At 35.3% G+C, this 25,451-nt stretch overlaps 2 protein-coding genes across 3 annotated transcripts in view; both read right to left on the minus strand.

Annotated features, from left to right (window-relative positions):
- Positions 1 to 16,902, minus strand: part of LOC124408373 (origin recognition complex subunit 2) — an 83,761-nt gene extending 66,859 nt beyond the window's left edge. The window contains exons 1-10 of one of the 2 annotated variants that reach the window (XR_006929413.1): positions 16,821 to 16,902; positions 16,326 to 16,457; positions 15,924 to 16,124; positions 15,544 to 15,809; positions 15,206 to 15,420; positions 14,932 to 15,064; positions 14,617 to 14,857; positions 14,307 to 14,540; positions 13,961 to 14,171; positions 10,884 to 10,936 (exon numbers count right to left, since the gene is read on the minus strand). Coding sequence is in view for 1 of the 2 variants with exons in the window: in XM_046885269.1 (XP_046741225.1) it covers positions 13,969 to 14,171; positions 14,307 to 14,540; positions 14,617 to 14,857; positions 14,932 to 15,064; positions 15,206 to 15,420; positions 15,544 to 15,809; positions 15,924 to 16,124; positions 16,326 to 16,457; positions 16,821 to 16,902 (1,707 nt within the window). In the remaining variant the exon portion in view is untranslated. Of the gene's footprint in view, positions 1 to 10,883; positions 10,937 to 13,898; positions 14,172 to 14,306; positions 14,541 to 14,616; positions 14,858 to 14,931; positions 15,065 to 15,205; positions 15,421 to 15,543; positions 15,810 to 15,923; positions 16,125 to 16,325; positions 16,458 to 16,820 lie in introns of those variants that run through there. The other variant, XM_046885269.1, reaches the window with a different exon arrangement.
- A 740-nt stretch (positions 16,903 to 17,642) lies between these two features.
- On the minus strand, positions 17,643 to 20,962 carry LOC124408151 (signal peptidase complex catalytic subunit SEC11A). The gene is given in 4 exon segments (XM_046884887.1): positions 17,643 to 19,450; positions 19,554 to 19,707; positions 20,553 to 20,662; positions 20,789 to 20,962. Coding segments are annotated over 4 exon segments (537 nt in total). The 5' UTR covers positions 20,837 to 20,962; the 3' UTR covers positions 17,643 to 19,225.
- Positions 20,963 to 25,451: the final 4,489 nt, after the last annotated feature.

A 25,451-nucleotide genomic window follows, 5' to 3' on the forward strand; every position in this document is an offset into this window, starting at 1 on the left:
ATATGTTATAGTAGATTAAAAATTAAGCGATACTCATTTTTTTTTTTTTTTTTTTTGTCTGCCATTAAACACTTTGAGGGGGTGAAATCACCCTCCAAAGTGAGGAATATCAAGAGGTGATTTCGCAGTTAAAACCACATGAGATTTTTTTTTTAACCAATCCAACTGGAAACGTTTTCTCATACGAGAGATGAAAAATGTAATTTACTGAATTGAAACAAAAAAAGAAGCTGTCAAATCACCTCTTGACATGCAGTTATTTGGAGGGTGGTTTCACGAATTTTAAAGTCTTCAATGGCAGATAAAAAAATATACGTATTGCTCGGTTTTTAGTCCACTGTAACGTATCAGAAAAGAAATCAAATCGGGGAGATTGACTTGGGATACCTTCTTTGTAAGAGAGAGAGAGAGAGAGAGAGAGAGAAAGAGAATGTGTTTATACCCTCCGTAAATTCGGATGATAAAATTTGTGTGACTATCGTAAGTAGGTAACGTAAAACGTAACTTTGAAACACTTCAAGCCATAACCTTGAGCGGTGATTTCATTAATCTTCAACTGACAACGTCACTTGAAAAGAATCTATGTTTCTACGTAAGACTAGCTTTGAATGATGACTCATATTTGTAAGATTTAAAAAAAATTTACAACCAGAGCGAAACTCTGCGATTCTTAAAATTATTTATCGAAATATTTTGAGTGGCTAGAAGTGTTACTGTATAAGCAACTTTTCAAATGACTTATACTGACTTGAATGCACTTCAAATCGAAACTTTGAGACGTTCTAAAATAAAGTGAATTGGAAATAGTGGAACTCGTGATCACCTAATCGTAAGTGAATACGGAATTTCCTACACCGACTGACTCTCTTACGTTATATAGCCTGAAACCTTTCTTCCACAACCTTGAAGGGATGTCGGAAATATGATCTCTAATTAAACTTGTCGCTCAAGGCTGGTGATAAAATTAGTCAGTTTGATAAAAAGGCGATGTTCGATAAAAGCCATTTATAGTCGTCTTCGAGTAGGTACATGAGGAAGGGGAGGTTGAAGAAGAGTCACATTCACTTTCCAAGAATGTCGTTCTACCATTGCACATTTTTATAAAAGTCTAAAACTGGTACGTAGATAAAGCTCATGGACAAGAATTATTTTGAATTGTTGGAAGAAGAATGATAACAAAACTTATCCCCGTGGGACTTGACACTATTTTATCACAAATCGAAAAGACTGTAGCTACCGAAAATCTTTGTTTTCTCAACGAAACAGAAACCAACAGTCTTAAAGTGCTTATAAAGACGCGTCTTTATAAGCACATTAAGCCGATGCATAAGTCTACATGTACTTCGAATTAAATACCATTCCACAACTGGTACAAGACATAAGTCCGAAACCTTTAAGTTCTAGTGCCACTTTCTTTTCATCCAAGATACGTTAATGGTGTATCGAAGCACATTAAAACTGAAGATCAGCACAGTTAAACTAGAGACAGCGTATAAAAAGCGTGGAGAATTTCGTGAATCGAACCGCTACATTACATTACAGACTGCACAACGTCCAAGAAGGTAACTCGCCAGTTTCTTTGTCACGAAATCGAAGTATAAAACAGCCGGGGGAACGTTCGCAATCCATGATGTTCATCGAGCCGCGAGATCACGTTGTTACACGGAAGGATGGAGAGACATAATTAGCTGTAGAACACTTAATAAAAATACACACAGTCACGTGTACCATTATCTACGATAACGTAGCGATGAAATATCGACCGTAATAATTCCTCATAGCAGAAAACTATGCCTACACATCGCCTCAAGACACCCGCCTAATCTCACAAATTCCATTCAACCAAGACACACTCTTCCTGATCATTGACCGGGAACACACGAAATGGCATCTTGGGTTCTCTGGCTTTTCGTGTAACGTACCTTGATCATGAATTGATGTTACCATGATTTGTCTTATCTTCTCCGAGTTTTTCAAGTTCTAGAAACTTCTTCTTCTTCTTCTTCTTCTTCGGTGCAACAAGCTATCGTGACAAGGTTACTTCGAGCCCAAGGATCATGTCAGTCAATCTCGATATGGTTTGCCCCACTTTCCTCTAAATGTTCATAAGACTTGATAATCTCACGCCTCTGTAAATGTGCGGAAGATTTTTATCCACACATGCCTAGATCGATCCTATCCAGTTGAAGAAAATCCGAGCGACTTTCTGGTTGGCCGGTTATCCCTACGCCATATGAAGCCTGTCAGATCCACGGATCCACGATGAGAGATCAACCCAGATAAAGTTATGCAGGTTATGCTTGAGGAGAAGTAGGACTGCGCAGCAGCAGTGATGATCGGGTTGTCGCGTCGCCTTATCACGTTATGCTAATTCGAGACAAAGGATATGACACAAATCCGTCAGGTATCTCTCTCGGATGAATTCGAGACATGCATGTTGCAGTGGAAGTGCGGTGTGTCCTCCTTGAGCAAGTGTGTTATAAAAACATCCTTCTACAGGGAGTGCCTCGTGCAGACTCGATACCTACGATGTGCGCATCAACGCGAGGAGGAGGAGGAGGAGGTGGAGACCCATCCTCATAGTGTTCTGACATTTGAAGCATCACCATCGTTTGCGCGAGGTTGTAGTTAGTAACGGTACTTTGGCTGTTGGTGTTTAGGAAAAATCGTTACTTAGATCCTTAGGATTGTCTGTGAAATTCAGCAAGTAAATCTTAACATCAAAAACATGTTCATATTTTGAAAATTACTTCAATTCCTGCAGCAATGATGTTTTCCGTTATGTTTCGTTGTTTTAGGGTTACTAACTTCATCCTTGTTCATTTGTCACTCTGTATGTGACTTGTGATATGTGACGAAGAAAAGATCACGTGAGAGGGTTTCCTCATCCCGCTATAGCAATGATCAAGGAATCTAGGTTGCTCCGTGGGCAGGGCTGGGATATATTACAATAAGTTCGTCACGCGTTCTTGATCGTATATGTGTACACTGACGAATGGATTACTTACATCTCTACACAGTCTCGAATTATGATCGGGGAAAATCTGCATTCGTCCATTTATTCATTCATTCATTCCATCATCCATGCGGATTTCACTTTGGTTCGAATCTGTTCGATAAGAACGAACCAACGGTGATAATAATTCATGGTATTCATCGAATTATCATATTTTACTGATTCACACAATCATCATACAGTGTGCAGTATATAATTGTTGGTATTTAGTAAAACAATTTGATGATCTAACATCTATTCATTAATCAAGATCAATATCAGTTAACCTTCTGTATGAACACTTTTTCGTTTTCAAAGTAGTTCCAGACGTTCAAAAAAAGTAAAAAAAAAAAAAAAAAATTCAGGGTTTCTTCTCAAAGTGTTGAGAGACTGTATTGTCCAAAAATTGGTAAACTCAAATGTTTTGAAGGATTCTTTATAAAAATTGATATTCAGAAAACGAACGACTGTAGCCTAAGAGACCCAGTATTCACACGGACGATTAATCATGAAAGTTTTGAGGAAAATAAAAAGTATCGATTTTCAATTCACCGACGTCTTTCAAATATATGTACGTAATAATATATATATATATGTGGAACTGTGATTGCTTGTACGTATAAAAGTTGAAAATTTCCAGCCTTGAGAGGCCTAATCTACTTAACAGCCTGTTCTCATCTAAACTGTGATCAAGGCCACTCTGTTTGACACAAATCATCGGCTTCCGGTTTGCGGTTTTTTCTTTCCGCACACTGCAGCCATGTAAGCTATCACACGTAATAGCCTTTAAATCTACGAGAATAGCGTAGCGTTAAGAGAGTATATAACGTTATAATACGACGTTGGTGCGTAGGTACATGGTGTGAAGGTTTATACATACGTACATACATGTACGAGTACGTCACATGTGTAAACATCAATTACTGGAGGTACATCACGAGTTTTAATCACAAGTAGATAAGATGATTGCGAATTATGGCCTATTATTATGTATATATATATATATATATATATATGAATAATTATAACAATCATAATTAATGACGGAAACAACGGGTTCACTTTTATAGCATTTTGAATAATATCTTACGAGCTTGAAACAATAAATTCTTCTCTGATTTCGCAATTTTTTCTTTTTCATTATTCTCTCCGTAAATTTTCATCACTTTCTGCATTACCGATTGATACTCGCATACTGTGTTTGTGTGTGTATATATATATATAATATACGAACATAAAGTGTATATTCTCCCGGATCTTCCCAAGCTTCTCAGATTCGCTACTGCGGCACCACTTGCTGAGAAGCGTTGCGAAATGCGAAGTTTCCTATTGCATATACCTATTTTGCGCATGGAGAGAGAGAGAGAGAAGAAAGATAAAAAAAAAAAGAACAAAAAAAAAATTTCAGTATTTCAATATATAATCATTCAAGTTTTGCGTTACTAAAACGCAGTGAATTACGGCGGAAAAATTAATGAAAAATAAGGAAAAGAAAAGGAAAATAAGAACGAGTCGACATTCTTTGATTTATAAACAAAGCGTATAACGTGTTCGCGGTGATTCGTTATAAATGTATAATCGCGTATGAAATCCGACAAGAAGATTGTTTCCACTATACATATTGGCACGACCTTGCCTGACGGTTAAAGATTAGCACTACTCGAATCGACTGCAATGCCGCGAGGAGCAAGGCGAGCACTTCATGGCTGAATGTAAGAAGAAAAACAGCAGACGAATAAAAAAAAAGGATGAAAAACAAAACAATGATACCAGATCGAAATTGATAGCTCGTCTCCTATATATAAATATATATATATACGTATAATACCGTTTGGTAACGTTTTTTTTTTTTTCAACTTTAACACGTCAATATAGAAAATCTGCAATCTTAAATTTGAGACGAGTTTTAAACCAAAACTGTGAAGCAAAAAAAATTTTCACATTTTTATTTAACGAAAAAAAAAAACTTAATGAAAATTGTATGAAAAGTTAAAGAGAGAAATCATTGAGAGAGAGTATAAGATAAAATATATAAGGAATTATTGTAAGTCAAGTAGAATAATTGAAAGAGAATTTCGAAGTAAAATTCAAACATAAATTACGTTTATAAACCGTTTGAAAATTATCTTTACTAACCAGAGTGGCGTACGTACCATCGAATTGGTGAAACCGAAAATTTACAATTAAATTGACCCTTATTTAACGCTCACGATTTCATCCCGTGTTAATTTTAGGTTTAAAAATTTTTCAACCTCCCTAATTAGGTAATAATAAAAAAAAGAATAGAAAGCAAATTTTGGCCCACATTTTCTCTAACGAGTTGTGTTTTGTGTCACTCGCTGGATTTTTGTGAATCTTTCCGGATTTACAAAAAAATACGGCATTCGCAATGGACTTCAAGTGTTTGAAAAAAATAAATTGTGAAAAAAAGAAATTGAGGCCGCGTTTTTCACCGAGTAGAATGTTAGAAAAAAAAAAAACAAAAAAAAGCATGAAATGATTTTTAGATGGTCTAGTTGGCGTGGAATATCCCATATGCATACAAGATAAACATACATGCGCGATTCTCAAACGAATGAATGGAATTTGGTGGGGGTAATTACGCAATCTATTATTATTATGTTATGTTATGTTATGTTATGTTTAGTTCGAGCGACCTCGGCGCGCCCGTTCTTACGTCAAGAGAGCTTATGTTCACCGAACGTTATAATGCGTTCCTATGTGTAACTGCCACGTGCAGTATTCGTAAGTGTGCGTGGATGTAAGTAAGTTTATGAACTAAACGGTTTAGGTTTTAAACAGTTAAATACCTTTAACCATACAAAAAAAAAAAAAAAAACTTCGTCTTCTAATGCCTGCGAAAACTTTTCACACGATATAGAAATTGCTCGAGTGAGCAGGGCTCGTCAGTTTTTATCTCCACTGCACGCTGCGTCGTGTTTCCAAAATGACTATATACCTACATTAGACTGTATAAAAAAAATTGACTTTTTTTTTTTTTTTTTCAATGTTATACTGAAAATATTTTTCAATATGACGAAAAAGAAATACCATAAAAATTTCAGATTTTAATATTGATATTTAGTGGTGTCTCATCGCGATTTTTTACTTTCCATATGAATAACATGGCAAAAATGGTTCTTGCTCCTTGCGATTTTTATAACTAGATAACGACGCGTCGTACGGAAAATTTGTAAACATTTTTTTGTAGGAAATTGAACGTTCTACAAAAAAGGTCAATTGTCATTTTACGATAAATCTATTCTTTCAAAAGTTATTTGACGTCAAACATCAACAAAGGACCTCAAATTACGGAAGTAAGTTTTTTAAAGCACCGATTTTCAAATATCTCTCAAAATACAGTAATAAACATGATACAAACAATTTTTCTGCTAGTTATTGATGAGTAGATATTGAAAAAATATCATTTTTATAAAGAATGAAATACTTAATATTATTTTTATAAAATATATTCACGATCGATACCATATATGTATAGCCGGCCTGCAATCTGTCGTATATGCCTTATTCCGTCCATGTATCGGATAAAATATTATTCGGAAAAAAAAATTTTTGAATTCATTTTTCGATTGACAAACTGTCCAACTGCTGTATTCACTGTCGCTGAAATCATTTGACATTTTTTTCTGCACAAGTTGATAATTTGATTTTATTTACAAAATATCGGAAATCGGATCATTCTTCTGATTAAAAAAAAAAAAAAAAAAACACAACTCGCTGAATTTTCAATATTTTCAGCTGAGAATTCACTGAGTAAACCTCAAAACAAAGATGTTTAAGAAAAAAAAAAAATGCAAAAAACGTATTGATTTATAAATGAAGGAAGTTAAATTTTTTGCAAAAAGAATGATTCAACAATTTTTATAATTATTTCATTATTTATATTCGGATCAAATCAGATTATTTTCAAGGTTTTTGATATGGAATTTACGGTAAAGATACCGTGGGGTCAGTTTGACCCCGTTAAGCGTGAAAAGATTCTGTTTGTTCACACGTGTCCGACGACCCTGGCAGCCTGTAAATTTTTGTCTCTTATCTTTTCGCTTTTTTTTTTTTTTATTTTATTTTCAGGGTTAATAACAATTATTAGCAGCACTTTGAGAGGGTCAAGGGTCGTTAATTGCGCGCCATCGTCTTTGCGACACGCGACATAATCGACAAGGTGAGACGTGTGAATACTTCTCCTGAAGGTAAAATGGAAAAAACGTAACAAGAAAAAAAAAAAAAAAAAAATTAAACATCGTTAAGACGTACAAGAAGATAATATTCTATGATTTTTGGGGTCACTGATTGCGAATCTGAAATCAGATTTCGAAAATTCAAGATGACGGATCCAATATGACGGACGCAAGTTTGAAATTTAATCAAAAACTCGATCCAGTGATTTACGGGGTTGACTGATTAAAAATTTGAAATGAAATTTCAAAAATTATTCTTTCAAGCTTTCCTTCGGAAAAAAAAGCAATAAATTGAAAATTTCTCTATAAGTATACTAGAAAAAACGAATAAAATAAAAGACATAACAAACAAAAAAAAAAAAACTCTCGATCAATTTCCTTATCCGTTAAATTTTCCTATTTTTTTTCACAAACGTTTGTAAGCTATTATATATATATATATATATATATACCGTAAATAATAATAAAACCTTGGACGGATGCGTGAATGAACATATATATATATATATATATACATATATATATATATTCGCAAATACGATTATTTATCACTTACGTAAATTGTGAAAATAAAATTGAAATAAAAATTGCGACGACCTTGTAATCCCCGAGGTTACAACCTATTGCAGCCAAATAATTAATCGTATTTCACCCGCTGCTTGACGAGGCCTCCTTCGGCCCGAGTTGGGGTATTTTTTTTTTTTTTTTTTTTTTTTAATGCATGCACATTTTCAACTTAATGCTTGTTCAAACTCCGTCCGTGTGTATCGCACACATTATCACGACAATTACGCCTCGCAAGGTAACGAGACGTTCAAAATGAATCGTATAACTTGTTCCTTATAATATCTGCGCATATATGTATGAATGCGGAGGAGTAATTTATAATTATTTGATGCGTGTGTCATTGAGAGATGACAAAAAATAAACAATAATAATATTAGAAAGAAAAAAATTGTTCAAATAAACAAGTAGGTAAACGAGGAAATGAACAACGTTTACAATTTGAAATTGTATCATTCATTGAGAAATATTGCGTTTACGATCTGGTGAGAAACAGGAGAAAATTATTTAGAATTACTCTGTAATATTTATTATTATTCCGGGTTTAAAAGTTTAAAAGAAAAAAAAAAAAAAAAAAGATACGATATAAAATCAAGCTCTTTAAGGCGAATGAAATGGATTGAAATTTATTGAAAGAAAGACGTTTCTTTTTTTATGGTTAAAGAAAAACTTTACTTGACTGATGTAAGTTTATTAAATAATAACAATTAAAATAACGAGATAAACTGAATCCGTTTTCCACCGTATTAGCGTCGAGGTTGATTCTTGCATGATATCATAATTGTCAATTATTTATTTATAAAACAATTCCGCGGCTAGTCGCGATTAATTATCTCATCAGGATCTGGGCAGTTATATTATATATGGGGTATTCCATTGCAAACTCGACCAGTGTTAAGCCCCGACCATCTCAAAACAGTTTCATGTTTTTTTCTAACATTCTACTCGGTAAAAAAACGCGACAAGAAATTTATAAATGTTTTTTTTTTACCAAACCGTTTATTTTTTATAAATATTTCAAGTCGATTGAGAACGCCCAATTTTTTTAATTCTAAAAAAAATTCTCAAAAATCTAGTGAATGACACAAAACACTCCACGTTTAGGAAAACTTGGGGCGAATTTTATTTCTATATCTAATGTTTTGTATCATTCACTAGATTTTTGTAATTTTTTTTTCAAATTTAAAAAAATGTGCATTCGTAACCGACTTGAAATATTTGTAAAAAATATACGGTTTGATAAAAAAAATTTGAAAAAAATTCAGGTCGCGTTTTTTACCGAGTAGAATGTTGGAAAAAAATTTGAAACGATTTTGATCGAGTTGGCGTGGAATACCCCATATAATCAGAGCGGAAGTGTGAAGTAGTGGTCTAATTTCTATTTCCGCTTAATTTTTTCAACATAATCTGAGATAGCGTCGGTATATCGTCATAATTATATATATATCAGAATAATAATCCTTACATTGTTACATAAAAAATAATTGTATAATCAGTTTTATATAATATCAGTGTGTGTCGTAGAAATAGATGTAATAAAAAAAAAACTATTGATATAAGCGCGCTAATTTTCACACGTATTTACAAGTTGCCAAAAAGCAAAAAAGAAAAATTGGAAATTTTTTACCAATTCTTTTCGCTGTGTGTAATACATTATATGCGACCTCGCATACATCCGAACGGTTTACGTGACGTCAATGCTTAGAAAATATATGTACACTCTGGTGGATTCAACCAAATCGCTTCATACAGTTCACGAAATCTGTTCGACGAATGACGATTAGTCAAATTTACAAAATCATTAGAGCTACTGATTGATTACCGCTATCAAACGATACGTTGCATCGTAAAACTAAAAAAAATTTTACGTCGTAGGGGCAAAACATTCTCTGTAACGCGTTAAAAATCATTCCTCGCAAGGGATGTAAGATGAGCAGTTATCAGGAGGAGCTCCAGGCATCTGCAGTCTAGTAAAATCAGCAGAACTAAATCATTCGTGGTCGAATACCATAGAATCAGCCTGACGATTCACAATGGCATATTTCTTTGTCATAGTTTGACGCGGCGCATAATTCATGCGGCATAAATGACAATAAACGATAATTTTTTCAGTTACAACAATTAAACAATCATTTTTCAATCTTTAAAAAATTATTTCACTCCGTAGATCTGATTTCGCAATAGCAACAGAATCTATGAAATTCTGTTTCCGAACCGTTTCTTGGACATATTTCTAAAACATTTTGTTTTCTGCGCACTATAAAATCAACGAACCTTTTTGGTTTTGCGAAAATAGCGTTTGGTCGGATATTTTGGTCATTACGTCAAAAAAATTTTCCGAATGCGGTAGGAACGACCGAGATTGTAAACTTTTTCCACGTTTTTAAACGTGGACGTGTGATAAGGCTCGCGTCAATAATCTGCAGGATATCGTGACCGACTTTGCCGTTTCCTTATTTACTTTATAACGGCTAGTTTCCATTCGTTAGAACACCAAAGCATGCATAACGTTGCTCCAAAACAATAAATTGCGGAACCGCATTCGCCTTGCAACGTAAAATCTGCGAATTATGTACAATCTGGATCAGCTGCGGCTAAATTTGAATTTTAATCTTGGATCTAATTGCATTACCCCTGATAAAAAGAAGTACAGAGCAATAAAAAATATTCTAACAAATACTAACGAGATGAAACTTGCATTTGTCACCCTAACAAGTAGATAAGAACAAATCATTTATAGTTCTGTTAGGTTCATTGACCTTGTTTACATTTTCCTTTCTTTTTATCGTGGATTTAAACGGTACATGGATTAATAATGTTATCGGGATTTATAGATCAGTATGTTACACGTTACTTTACCGACGCAATTCACGCTTTAATGTTGCAGAAACCAAACGACAATATTACTAATTGCAAAATTTTAATACACGCGTGAAGCAGGTTGAATATACCGTGTGATACTAATTTTTAAATAGAAATAATTTATCCTTACAAAAAGTAATTCCCTGAAATTTCCAGGTTTCTGTCCAGGGAATATCAAATTCCCTGAGAATTCCTTGATTGCATAATTTTCATGAATACTTGACACCCTGACTTCAATATTAAACTTCGTTTCAAGTACTCACCGAAACATAAGACGAAAATTGGTGATCCCTTGGTTCCGAGCTCGCTTAGCAGCCTGAAACAAGACGATTTTATATCAACTATTAAAATCGATGATCAGATGAGCATCGACTGATTAATATCATCCAACGTGTAACACGAATTATCGCTCTAACAACCAACCGATACGATCGATGTAAAAACTCATAATAAACAGCAGAATATCCGATTTTCAATAAAAAAAAAAAAAAAAAAAAAAAAAAATACAAATCACTATCAATAAATAATAATTACGTGCAAATTTGAATAAAGAGTATAGCAAGAGTATACCTATACATACATGTGTATAAAATACAGTGCAAATTTCCGGAAATTAGATACATCAACGTACGTACTTTGCACGAGTAGTAATTGAATTAGGTAACCACCACGTCTCCTTGAATGCCGTGTAAGTAAGTAAATATCCGCGTGTGCAAACGGGTTCGAAGTTTTGTATTAGGTAACTTGAGGTCAAAGATATCGCGTAAGAATAAGTTTATTACCAACGTCACCGATGGTTATTATATATATATATAAATATATCAAATTGTGTATTAATTCACAAATCGCGGTGAACTTTAGTTCTGTTTTTAATACCGGAAACTTGACCTCCGTATCATCGTCACGCGACAATATAGTCAAGGTTACCGACAGAGCAGATTAAGAGTTATTAAAACACGCCCTTAAAATCGGTCAAGACTTTCCACCTTTTCGTTAGAAGTTAAGGTTATTGTAATCGTTCGTGTTTCGGAAAAACACGTTAATTCGTAATTTTAAAAATCTCTAATTGAACCCCCCCCCCCCCCCCCCCCCTCCCAATTTTTCGTTAAGCTAATGTTACTAACTTCAGCCTCATCTTTTCGCGAGGTTCAAACCTCGAGCAGATTGAAGTTGTTGATAAAAATTTTTGAGAACCGACAATTTTCTTGTAAAATCATATAAAACTAGTTTCTAAATGACGGTTTCCTTGAATTGTGATTATTTTCATCACGGAAACCAAGGCCTCTCTCTCTCTCTCTCTCTCTCTCTCTCGTGAGAAACACGAAGGAAAAAAAAAGTTCTTTCTTTCCTGACGACGCAGATGTTGTACGTATGTATGTATGTACTACGTCCATAAACAAACGCAGACGAGGCAGATATCCGATGTATCGTAAACTAAACGCCTACTCGAGCGAGCATCACACACATACCTAATCGGTCTCACTTATCGACAGTGAAGATACGATTGGATAGGTTAGTTTGTCCTTATCCTTTTGGGGGTGTTAGGTCAGGTTAGGTTGGTGTTACGCGTGCCGAGAAGCAGAACCTCAGCCGAAATAAGATTCGAGAACGCAGGAAATTAAGACAAATATTAATTGTGAACCTGAGTGAAGTTTGCCGAGGTTATATCAGGCCGCGGATTAATATTTTCTCGTTATAAGTCAAGGACGTTCAACCCTGTACAGTCGCTGCGCAACAAAGAGTTCCTCTTTGACTGACTGACTGACTGACTGACTAAATAACATAAGTGCGATACGTACGAGCTAGCAACCTTGAAAATCTTTAGCAATCATGTCTGTCTCTCTGTATGTTTGTATATGTGATTTGTCTACCGTCACTCATCTGCCTTTTTTGCATTATGGGCGAATGTTTGTATGGATATGCGTGAAATACTTACTACTCACCTTTCGTAATAGCTCTGAGGTTTGCTTCGGGACGAGGAATAACTTTTCGGATTCTGTATTCTCACTCGGAGTTAAAATCGAATCACCTCAAACCAATCGACGCATTTGACATTTCGGAATGTATATATTTATATGGTTATTAATAAATATACTCTAAGAACCGAGAACCGTCTTATCAAACACGCACAATTTACTCAGAAACACCGAATGCGACTATGGATTCCACCGAGCGTTACCAACACCGAGAAAATACCGACGTTTACCACGCTTCTTAACCCCTCTGAAGACTTTTAAATCGCAAATTATACTTCCGCGTTTATTGAAAACTTTTTTAATCCCCCTCGTGGACGAATTAACTTGGATTCTAGACTCATAGACGAAGGATTTTCGAAATCAACTCGTTTTCAAACTTCTGCTTTGGCTGCACTGATAAAAGACGTTTGTATTTTGTTTTTACCGCGCGCACTTCAAATTTACTACACACCAGATGTCGCTACCGACTAGACCACTTGCCTCGTCATCTTGTGTCTAAATGGGGAAATAATGAGACCATACGTGTACGCATTTACCGGGATCGCAATCTTCTTGAATCCAAAATTAGTCCTGACATGCTGAAATGCCATGGAATAGCATGAAAATAGGACATTGATTGGAAACAGTATTATTCAGAGTCACGTAATATGAAGAAGTTACGTATATTGTTGTGGAATTTAATTTTAACTTTGAATTTAATGAATCAATTCGCGTTGATGATAAAATTAACGCACTCGTGGTAACGATATTCGGACATAGAATATCAATTCATGGATCTACAATTTATTCACTTAGAAATATGATTTTTCCCCCCTTTAATCCTAATTCTTTAAACTTTTAGCGAGCTAAGTGAGCGACAAACGGGTTTTTTCCGATTTGCTTTTCGTTCGTGAGACACCGGATGGTTGAATTTGAAAAAAGTCAAAGCCTGCCAGCGAATTTCGGAGCGAAAGTCGAAATGTACAACATCATAACATCACATCGTATTTCTCACAACAAACATCGATTTTCGAAATTAAAATTTCTGCTTGTTACACATATGACCGAAAGAAAAAGAGAGTTGCAAGTCACAAATACAAATACCTAATTATTTCACCAAAAGTTTTTTCGCATTATCACACCGCATTGAGATAAAAAAAAATAATCAACGAAAATGCATGATTTAACGCTTACGGAACTACGTATGACGAGTGATACCAATGTACATACATTATTATAAGTAACTGGGAACGAATGACTATGAGGAATGAAATTGATTTTAAAACGGAGTAATTCCAATGAACAATTTTGTTTACCGAGCTTATGAATGAATTATTGTTAGTAAGGCACTATGCACAAGTAAGAAAAATTGGAAAATAAATCACCAAATTCGCTACGCGGTTTCTTGCTGATCAAGGAATTGTTTTAGTAATGCGTTGTCCAACGGGATACTCAGGTACTCGGCACCATCATAATTTCGCTTGGAACGTACTAGTTTGTGATCTATGAACTCAGTTAACTGAGCCCTGAGAGCCGTATCCGAGCTAACAAGGAAGGCCTCTCGTGCGCTTGAGTAGAGATCCTTGAATAGCATACCTTAATGAAGAAAAATAAAGATTTATTATTAGAATATGTATGTCATTATCTCGATGATTTTCATTACGTACAAGTATGCCAGAATAGATGCAAAGACACACATCACGGCATAAATAATTGAATAAAAAAACTAACCAGGATAAGTGTCGCTAGTTGCGTGCTCTAGTTGATGTTTAATGAGAAGCACATAAATTGCACGTGCGTTCGAAGTCAGGGAGAGGAAAACATTGAGTAGAGAGGAGAGGGCGAGTGCTCCACTCCTCTGTACCATAATGGAGCTTTCAAAGGACGTCTCTGCGTCGTATGGCAACATCGTTGTTACGTCCCACCAACAAAAATTATACCGCGAATGCTTTACGTTATCCCATACTGAAAATTAATGTAATATTAATTCTATAATATGCCACATAAAATGAATTCCAAGTTTTTGAGTAATGATACTTACTGAGGGGCGTATTAATGTGATCGACGGAGGCAATGAGTGAAAGATTTGAAATGCTAGCTAATATCGAGAGAGTATCTTGGGCCTTATTGGAGCGGAGCATTACTCCATCGATGTTGTGCACTAGCAAGTAAAGCCGATCCTCGGGATTCTCTTTGAGGATACTTTCAATCAAGCTTAGACATTCGTTTGGATTCGTCGGACTCTGCAGCCCCAGAAGATCGGTTATTATACCATCCAGTATCTTTGGAAATAAAATAATCGGTCAATGAGGAAAAATACGCGAGTCTGGGAAATGAGCGTTGATAACTGATTCACCTCTTTCAACGTAAGACTAGGGAAAAATCCGTTGACAACAAGTGTAGGGTGATCAGACAGAGTTTCTGTATGAAAATCGTTCATCAGAATCCTTTTTGATCCCAAACCATGAAGTAACAGACTGTAGCCTTCTCTGAAAGGGAAAAAAAAACTTCAATTTAAATTATCTTATTAAAGCATGTAATATTCTATGCGATTTACTAGAAATATTGTTACTATTTACTGAAAATGTTTCGTAAAACGTTTGAAAATAGTGCATAATTATTTTATTTACTCCAATATGCAGTGCCACATTGGAAACAAAGCTCTGTGATCTCCCGAGAGTGATCTGATGGCTTCTTTATGTTCTTTAGAAACATAGCTCTGCTTGGACAATAGTTTTTGCAACTTTTCTTCATCCATTCGTGGGTTCACAAGCCTTCCCAGGGTTCGATCGGAAGTTAAAACCTTTTCTGATTGCATTTCGAAGTAATCATCCGTTTCCAGGTGCTGTAACAATTTTATTCATGTATACTATAAAAGCATAAATAATACATCAAGAACTCTGCCATTTAGAAAGGATGAAATAACTTAGCCAGCTCGCACTCATTAACGATAGAATATGAAACTCACGTAATCGTTGTAAGTGACACGCGTATTCCGTTTTTGTCTAGAAGTTGATAAACGTGAAGCAGCAACAACCTTTGCAGGTGTTTTTCTAACTTGAATTTTTTCATCATCTACATCGCTCTCCGAATCTTCAGAACTTTTTGTCTCTTCTTTCTCTTCGCTATTATCAGATGCCTCATCAACAGATGGCACATATTCATCCTCCTCAGAAACACTTTCACTCTCACTAGATGATCCGCCAGATAAATGACGAGCAACAGTGACTAATTCTAGACATTTACACAAACATTTAATATTCAATGTTTCCCTTCCAAATGAGAGTACTCCCATTAATTTGAAAAGGCGATGGCAACGAGAGTAACATCGAGTTATACGATACTCACGTTTCTTGAATTTGCTACGAACACTATGCGGGGTTTGTGCAATATCCATAACATTTTTTTTCTTAGCAATATGCTTCGGTGTCTGAGGAGTAGCTGCTGATCGGCTGAGCGCAGCTTTTTGAGCCATTCCTCCAGTTTTGGAAGGGTTTGGAAAATGATACATGCTGGCACCACTGACATCTTGTTCTTCGGCGTATAATTCTGGGCAACGAAAAACAAGAAATAGGTATATACACTAGAATGTTCTATTTTCGGTTGATGAAAACTATTCTCTTTACTTTTTGCTATATTATGCAAATATTACGACTGTGCTCGTAACCATATTGCAAAATAGTCTTAATAATCCTGGAATTAATTGAAATTACTGTTCCTGCATAAATGAATTACGTCAAAGTTGATCACCTGTTGGCTTCTGTACATCTTCGTCAATAATTTTCAACTCATCTTCCAACTCTCTAGCCAGCTCATCCGGAGTTTGTTCCTTATCAATACTGCTATGACTAATCCCACGGCTTCTAGTTTTCCGTTGCACTCCTGTAATACAAATGTGACGATAATATGTCTGCACATAAAATTTGGAAATCCTTAGTCAAAAGCATCCAGCTAGAACAAATGAAAAGTATTCTTTCAATACTGTAATTTCAATAATGCAAAGTTCCAATCGTCACGTAAATTCAATGCATAGTTTCTCAACACATATAAAATCTTACAGTTCAAGACAGCATTGACGAATTAATTTTCACTATAATCATGCAACAATATTGTGAAAATAACCAGAACTAAGCCGGTGGTGCAACGTGTTTGAAACAAAAACAAACGGCAGAATGTTGACTGCTGATTTTAAATCGCGGGCTATTGCTCAGATATATTACTGAATTTTTTTTTCCAGTGTTAAACCTTTCGTAGAATCCTCTGTTGTGTGCTTCGAAGGAGTTTTGATGCGGGCAGAACGTCGCAAATTTCCGCTGCGCTCGGCCATCAGGAAATATCTGTTTGCAAGAAGAATCAAATTTGTGCTCCAGAAGGAATCGGTAAACAAATGATATCTGTGAGGGCAGCACTGGTGTATGTACCACGTGGTACACGCATCAGAGCGGGAACAACGTTTTCGCGTTCCGAAACTAGCTGAAAACTCTCTAGGACAGAGACAGAGCTAATCACAAACTCGATAGCGCAAGAGAAACAAGAGATTGCTGATAGAATTGGGAGCTAATTTCAGAATGCATCCAAAAAAAGCCGCGCGATACAGTTATGCAGACTCCACGCGCGATATTCAAATCGACAAACGAGACGTTTTTGCGTTTGCGTCGGGCAATTGGTTAACTTTTGAATTTGTTTGATGATGCTACTTGAATTCATTTCAAAAACCCCGTTGCCAACACACATGTTGATGTGAAAAAAAATGTTCACGAATTTTTAATGATTGAAATTAAAGTTTGAAATTTTTTAAGAATATATAATTCTCATTTATTGGAATTCTTAATTCAATGGTGTTGTAAAAAATAACTTTTAAATTAATTATTAAGTTCAATTTAGTACTAAGCGGTTTTTTGAGTTCCATTTTATATTTCAGTTCTTAAATTTTTCAACCATTTTATTTCATACGGACCCATGCACAGGTAATTGTTAATCTCTGTGGGAATTACTGTACTGTGTTTGTAAATATTTATAATATTTTCTGAAAATATACTTCTATACTATTTCAAATAAATACATCAATTGATTATTCGAGAATAAAGTTTTTTATTGTAATTCATTTAATCTTTCACACGAGGTATGAAGTTGTGCATCATCGCAATGTTATCATAACACGAACTACCAGGAAACGATACAAATGTTCTTTTTAAACAGGGTCTATAAGTAAAGTCCAATGGCATGGGTGTTGTGAATTAATAAACGTGATTGTTAATTTACAAGTATTATTTTATTACATACATGATGTTGTCGGTATTAAAACAAAAAAGTTTGAGAGAGAGACCAGTTACATAAATTCAAATTCTAAAGACAATTATATCGTCCCAACATTTTTTAACTAAGATTGATACCTGCGTACGACTTCCATAAATAATTAAACTTGAAAGAACTAATCATTTGCAATCACCAATAATGATTGTCGAAAAATTTTATAAAGTATAAAAAATAGAACAATCAGTCAACTGAAGATCCTTTACGTGCCACTTTGACAACTTCAAACATAGTTCATTTTTGCAAGATTTGTTACAGTGATGTAGAATTAGTGCCGTCATTTTTACTTCCACTTTTTTTAAGGGGCTTAAGAAGTAAAATTAAAGGGTTAACATTATATTATGCACTTTTATAGAATGTGCGAAACACCATTCTCCTTATTTCTCTTGTTGATCGTTAAATGTTAAAATGCAGACGTGTACATTTCAAATTGTAAATTCCCAACACAACCATATATATCTTCGTTACTTATCAAAGTTCTTAACATTTGTACTGAGTAAATAACGAATACGAGAATTTACTAATCCCATTTGCCCTAGCTAAATATTCAAATAATCATCATGCAATTCTAGTACAGTAATTCGGAAAGTATCCTGCAATCTGATATATCTACATTGATTGCATAGGTACAAAAATTTGCAGCGAATAGATGTACATCAATTTTCTTCTCCTAATTGAACAATCCTTTCAAAATGAATATTGTGTTACTTAAAAACGATAGATTGTAACGTAAAATATGCATGAGATTAAACTTAGAATAAGAGCCACTACGATTAAGGTTTATAAATTGAATATATTTCATCAGTATATCGAGCACTGTATTTTCAATGGTATATTTCGACTTTACTGAATTAATGTTTCTTTGATTTCACAGAAAATATCGGTACCGAAATACTCAACGAATTCAAAATCACAAAGAACAAAACAAGAGATTACTTCATGAACACTCACAGTTTGTAAGCAGATATATCAAACGTCGGAGAATCCGAAGTCTGGCTAAACACTGTTCCATTGTGACGTATCAGATACCCAGTCCATTGACCGTTGAAGTTTTAATTCCGAAACTCATGCTATGAAATATATGTGCATCAAACATAAAACTCATCATTTGTTAGGTTTAACGGCTAGTTTTCTCAGAAATTTCATTGATGCAGATGAAACGATTTGTTCGTATATTACTTCTAAAGTATACGTAACCTTCGATCTTTCAATAGCATAAGCTTAACAATTCGGTTTCTTCATATCTATTTATTTCCGTAAATTAACAGTGACCGATAAATCGTTTGAATGAAATATATGTATGACAATTTATGTATAAATAATTCTATTAGCTAGTTTCATTCTCTGTGTACCAAAACATACAATCCAAGACAAGCTAGGACAAAATATTTGAATTTAGGATACTCGTTCATGTATATAGTGACCATTCCAACATACGGTAGGAAGCCCCTTGCTCTACCCACTACGTCTTTGTGTGTTAACCACAACTGACCAGGGGCATACAAGCCTCTGTCGTCAACTGAGTTGTTGTCTCCCTTTGTCAAGAATTTCACCGTATTATTCTGGTCACCCCTAAAAATAGGAAAAAGTAGATAATTGATACGTATGATGATTACTCAGAGTGTTAGAAAATGTTTTCCTTCTTTTTTCTTGTTTTTTGTCAACTTACTTTTCATGCAATTTCAACACTCTGTGTACAATGGGAATGTCACGACCCTCGACTTTAAATACAACAATTTCTCCAACTCGTACTGGTTCGTCCTGATAATTGGTCAGGAATAGAAGGTCCCCTCTATGGAAAGCAGGCTCCATGCTCCCACTGAGGTGGCAAAATATCAGAATAGTTACCACAATGTTCAGTCAAACATTTTTCTACATTCATCTCATGTCACAATGTGATTAAAAATTAATATGAATTAGGTACATTTGCAAGAAAAATATCTAGCACTTACATGATTCATTTCAATATCTTGACAAAATTTCACAAGTGAATTGTGAAGTTCTTGCAACTCTACACTGACCACGACTAGCGGTGAACCAGTGGTTATATAGTAAAAATGTAATTTCTTGTTTTTACTGATTTCTTCAGTCTAAACATTAGCAAATTATACAAAACTGAAATTTACCAATTCTATTTATTACACAGACTTGCGTGAATATGAAATACTAATGTAATCGAGCTTTGTTGTGATTCAAGCTAGTTTTATTGCTATTTTAGACAGAAGTTGAAAAATAATTTTTGACGAACAGGATAAGTTCTTTATCATGAGTAGAATGGCGCAGGGACCAGAAATGTAACTTGTACATTACACAGATGGTGCTATTACTAATAATCGTAGTTTGCATCAATTAATCAACAGTATTTTGAGCATTCTGCTCAACACAAGACGTACTTAGGAATACATTAAGATTAAATTGATTGCGGTATAGATAAGAATATCAGTGTAGTAAGTAAAAATAATTCTGTTGTTCACTCCTACAAACAGCTTTACTTTGCAGCATAGTATTTATAGTAAAACTAATCGTATAAAAGCAATAAAATGTTTGTGATATTAGTCTCAATTTTTCTCGAAAAAACCTGGATTCAAACCCTTATATGAAGTTGTTTGTCCATAAAATGTATACTGGTTAAATTGAGGTTAGGTTAGGTTAAGTGATGCAAACCTCAGAACGACGACGATGGGACTTTCGCTTCCAGTAACAACCATTAAGCCCTTCCATATCATGAGGGCGGACGATACGATCATTCCAAAGCTCAGTACCTGGTAGAGGAACTGCAAAAAATACGAAAAGCATCATGTCAGAGACAGATCAGTCGGAGTACGTACACACGTAGAGCCATATGTCAGCTGCCGATGTGCGTGAATGTTTTTCAGGCAGCCATTTGTTGCTTTTGTTACCTGACGTTTGTTCATCCGCCTGACATCGTCGAACACGCTTTGTAACATCGTGCCTCGGTATTAAATTTATTTCTTACAGCGTTTCAGTAACGCGACGAATTATCACAACCCCAGGAACTCCTGCCGGCATGCACCAAATCAATCTACCAGTCCACTATCACCACGTCATTTGAACAGGGAACGCCCGAATTGGTGGACTGCGGCACTGACCACAACCATCGACTAAAGAGATTGCCATTTTTAACCAATGGCATCAATCAATAGTGGTGTTCTGCAATGCCGATAGAGCCTGTTGAAATTGTCGGTAACATTATTATCGATCGGAATTCTATGACGTCAATGGTATAATAAATAAAGTTTTCGATTATTGTCTTATGCCAAATTTCTCTTAACATGTATTTTATTGCATTCAAGCATGTCAATGGATTGTGAAAAATAAAAAAATTCCCATGACCTTCCGTTCGTGATTTTCAGATCTACGACTACCGCTGCGACATGCAAAATCTAGTTGTGTTGTGCGCAACTGCCGTGCGCAGCGTAGTCCGACCGATCGATACCGATCTTAGAATTAGACATATCGGTCGAAAAGGCGAGCATTCGGCTCCAGTCAGTGCTTGCTGGCAGTCGCGTCTGAAGAGTGAAGTTGCTCCGATTCAAGTAGCTCGAAGAGAGCTGCGCAATGTAAAATCCAAATCGCAGTTTTATAATCAGTGCATATTTCTAGTGATTTACATTCAGTAATTACTACGCAACATGCAGAAAAGTGAGGAGAGAGAGAATCAAAGTATTATTAACAACAAAATACCCTGCAAATGTTGAAGGTGAGTTACATTCGTCGCATTTAACCATCGTACGTGTAACTTGAAGTTGCCTCTGTCCGCACGGTGTTGTGTTTTGTTTTTTTGCCCGCTCATTGCCGGTAGAATAATCCAACATGCTTATTACTTTTTTTTTATTGCAATAAGGAGATAACTTGGTTGTATTGTGAATTGGGGATAAAACGGACCTTGCGAAGGATGACCTTCGTTTGAATCATTGTTTCTGATTTCGGATCGCACATAACGCTTTAACATGTCTATAAAATCCAATTATCGCGTATAGGTCACTGTAGCACCGATTCTTGCATATTGAAAACAAGTTAGATGAAAAAAATAGTGTCGGTCGAGTTTAAACCTGCATTGTTTACATATAGTAGTATTTGCGTAGCGGCGAAAACAGACCGAGATTCGCGTTTATCATTGTGAGTGTTTCCTTGAATTACGAATCAGCAAATTCATCTTCTTTCGCGTTTCTTTTTGAGGATCGATATTATAATACATCGTTTCGTATTGAGTTTGCATGAGTATTATTCTGTTATATTCTTATTGCAGTGTGAAAAGTGCGTCACTTCACGATTCAGCCTGAGATCTACCAGAACTACTACATCTGAGGTGTGGAGCAGCCCGGAGGAGGGGAAAATCTGTGAGTTTGCATGTGTTTAGGTTACGGATATTTCCCTGGTATTCCCTGTCACGTGGCGTGGCGGTAACAATAATATTACATCAATCTTCGATTTCTTAGCTGGATAGGCTCATTCGCAATCGCAACGGTGCTTGACATTCAGTTGAATAATTTTTTTCTGCACTTTGATTTACCGTAGCTTACTTAATTAAGGTAGTAATTTTGCACGTTGCTAAATGTGGAATGAGCATCGCGACAGGTAACCATCATTCATTCGCAAATCACAAGATCGAATCGTGTTTCGCTCCTGATATAATAATCTAGACTTGAATTTAAAAATTATGTCGTTTAAGTGATGGTTTCACCTGAGGTCTGAAAGTATTTAGTTATTCACATTGTTGTTGAGTCGATGAATGAATACAAAATCTAGCATAAAGTAACGTAATGAAATTGCATCCTATATTATGAATCATTTTCAATTTATTAACAAGCAACAAGTATCTGCAGTCAACTGTAAGCTTAGCTCGTTTAGAAAAATGCTGATTGGCATACAGGATGTTTTTAATCTATTTTACAAAAGGTTGGTGTACCGATAGTCTGCCAATATTTTATAAAATAATGCATACAATATTAGGGTGGACTTGATACAACCGCGATACTGTATTTTGAGTAGGCGGACTATGGTACAAAAACATTTTGCTCCCTACAGGTAATCAACGAAAAAGTAAGTGACAGTGACCACGGCGCGAATGAGGAAGAATGATGTGTGTTGGAAAAAATGGAGAATCGTTTAGATCGGATATAGGTAACCGGGGAGGTAGATGGTCGTTTTGGGATCCGTCGCGGGATTTGATGTGGATGTGCGTGTGAATTTTGTTTCACCATTTCCGTTGGGTGGTTTCGTTGGGAATCAGGCGAGGGTAGGAAGGACGCGATGTACCGTGATGTTACTAACTTTTGTAATCCACAGCGTCAAACTATCACAGAAATTTTTCTCCGAAAACACTTGAAAGACTGTATACGAGTCTATAGACCATTTGTAAGTACTCAAGTATTAAGGAGACTAAATTTTCCATTTATTCTCACTCTGCAATTATTTACCTGTAATTATTTATCATTATTTCATTCAATTAATCTCTGTGATCGTTTGAATGGGCAAAACTCATCTCTGGACTATCTATCGCGTTCCGTGGTACGCTAGGTAGGGAGAGATGCTGAGCTCGAAGACTTCGCGTCGAAGAGGATCGCCGACCGTCACGCCACACAATAATGCATGCTTTCCAACCTCCCTCCCGGACTTGATTCGTATCTGAGAACAACAATCCGCATCGCAGTGTATCTGATTTAAAAAAACATAGATGTGGATTGGGTTTCTACAGAGTTTTTACGAAAAGTCCTAAGTATTAGAAACTTTTTGACGCCTCATTCGATTGCGCCTTTTTGTGCGCCGAGTAATCACTGAAACCGGACACGCTTTTAAGGCGACAATTGATGATGCGAATCGATTGCCCGTGCCTTTTGCGCATCGATTTCGCTAATAGTACGTGGGAAAGTAAAGCAATCTTGATATTCTTAGCTTTCAGCTGTTGAGTCAATTTTGTTATGAACAAACAAGTTTTCAAGTTTGACTGCGCCTTTTGCGCGTCCACTTGATACCTTGTGGTTATGAGAGAAAGCGCGGCATATGTAAGCCGGTGCTCAACGCACAGAGATAAAAATGGCAGAGTATATACTGATAGTGAAGAACCTTGGCCTAAGTATTTACGAAATATATGTGAGGTGTACAAAATTATTTGTTTTTTAACCATGGTATTACTTTTTGTTCCAGGGCAATAAAGTAATTTTTTTTACAAGTACACTGATACCTATAAATTCCAGTCGAACAAAATATCTTCTTCAAAAACTCTTGGTCGGGAAATGGATAATGATTAAAAAATATGCAACTTGTTGTCATTATTAAAAATAATCGAGTTAAATTTTGTTGCCACGAATATCATGTTGGACTCGACATAGATTTTATCACTGTACTTGTAGCAACCTTCTCTGTTTCAGCTAATCAAACCTTTCCTCTGTTTCAGCTAATCAAACTTTTCCTCTGTTTCAACTAATCAAAATTTTCCTCTGTTTCAGCTAATCAAAATTTTCCTCTGTTTATGCTAATAAAACCTTTTGTCTGTTTCAGCTAATCAAATATTTTCTCTGTTTCAGCTAATCAAACTTTTCCTCTGTTTATGCTAATCAAACCTTTTCTCTGTTTCAGCTATTTAAACCTTTTGTCTGTTTCAGCTAATTAAACCTTTTGTCTGTTTCAGCTAATCAAACCTTTTGTCTGTTTCAGCTAATTAAATTTTTCCTCTATTTCTGCTAATCAAACCTTTTCTCTGTTTCAGCTAATCAAACCTTTTGTCTATTTCAGCTAATCAAACCTTTTGTCTGTTTCAGCTAATTAAACTTTTCCTCTATTTCTGCTAATCAAACCTTTCCTCTGTTTCAGCTAATTAAACCTTTTGTCTGTTTCAGCTAATTAAACCTTTTGTCTGTTTCAGCTAATCAAACCTTTTGTCTGTTTCAGCTAATTAAATTTTTCCTCTATTTCTGCTAATCAAACCTTTTCTCTGTTTCAGCTAATCAAACCTTTTGTCTATTTCAGCTAATCAAACCTTTTGTCTGTTTCAGCTAATTAAACTTTTCCTCTATTTCTGCTAATCAAACCTTTCCTCTGTTTCAGCTAATTAAACCTTTTGTCTGTTTCAGCTAATTAAACCTTTTGTCTGTTTCAGCTAATTCAACCTTTTGTCTTTTTCAGCTATTCAAACTTTTCCTCTATTTCAGCTTATCAAACCTTATTTTCTCTGTTTCAGATAATTAAACCTTTTGTCTGTTTAAGCTAATTAAACTTTTCCTCTGTTTCAGCTAATTAAACCTTTTGTTTGTTCAAGCTAATCAAACCTTTTGTCTGTGTAAGCTAATCAAGCTTTTCCTCTGTTTCAGCTAATCGAAATTTTCCTCTGTTTAAGCTAATATAACCGTTCCTCTGTTTCAGCTGATTAAACCTTTTAATTAAATGCCAATGACTCAAACTAATAAACAAAGCATTTTTCTGGCTTCATTCGTCTCAATTTTAAGTGACAAACCGTAATGTTTGACATCTAGTTTGCTGCCGCGTTCTGGAGAGAAAAAAATTAATCAAACTGTCTAGCTGAGTCACTTACATTTTTCATTT

The sequence above is a fragment of the Diprion similis genome, chromosome 7, assembly GCF_021155765.1.
Source record: "Diprion similis isolate iyDipSimi1 chromosome 7, iyDipSimi1.1, whole genome shotgun sequence".
In the NCBI taxonomy this organism is placed as follows: Eukaryota; Metazoa; Arthropoda; class Insecta; order Hymenoptera; family Diprionidae; genus Diprion; species Diprion similis.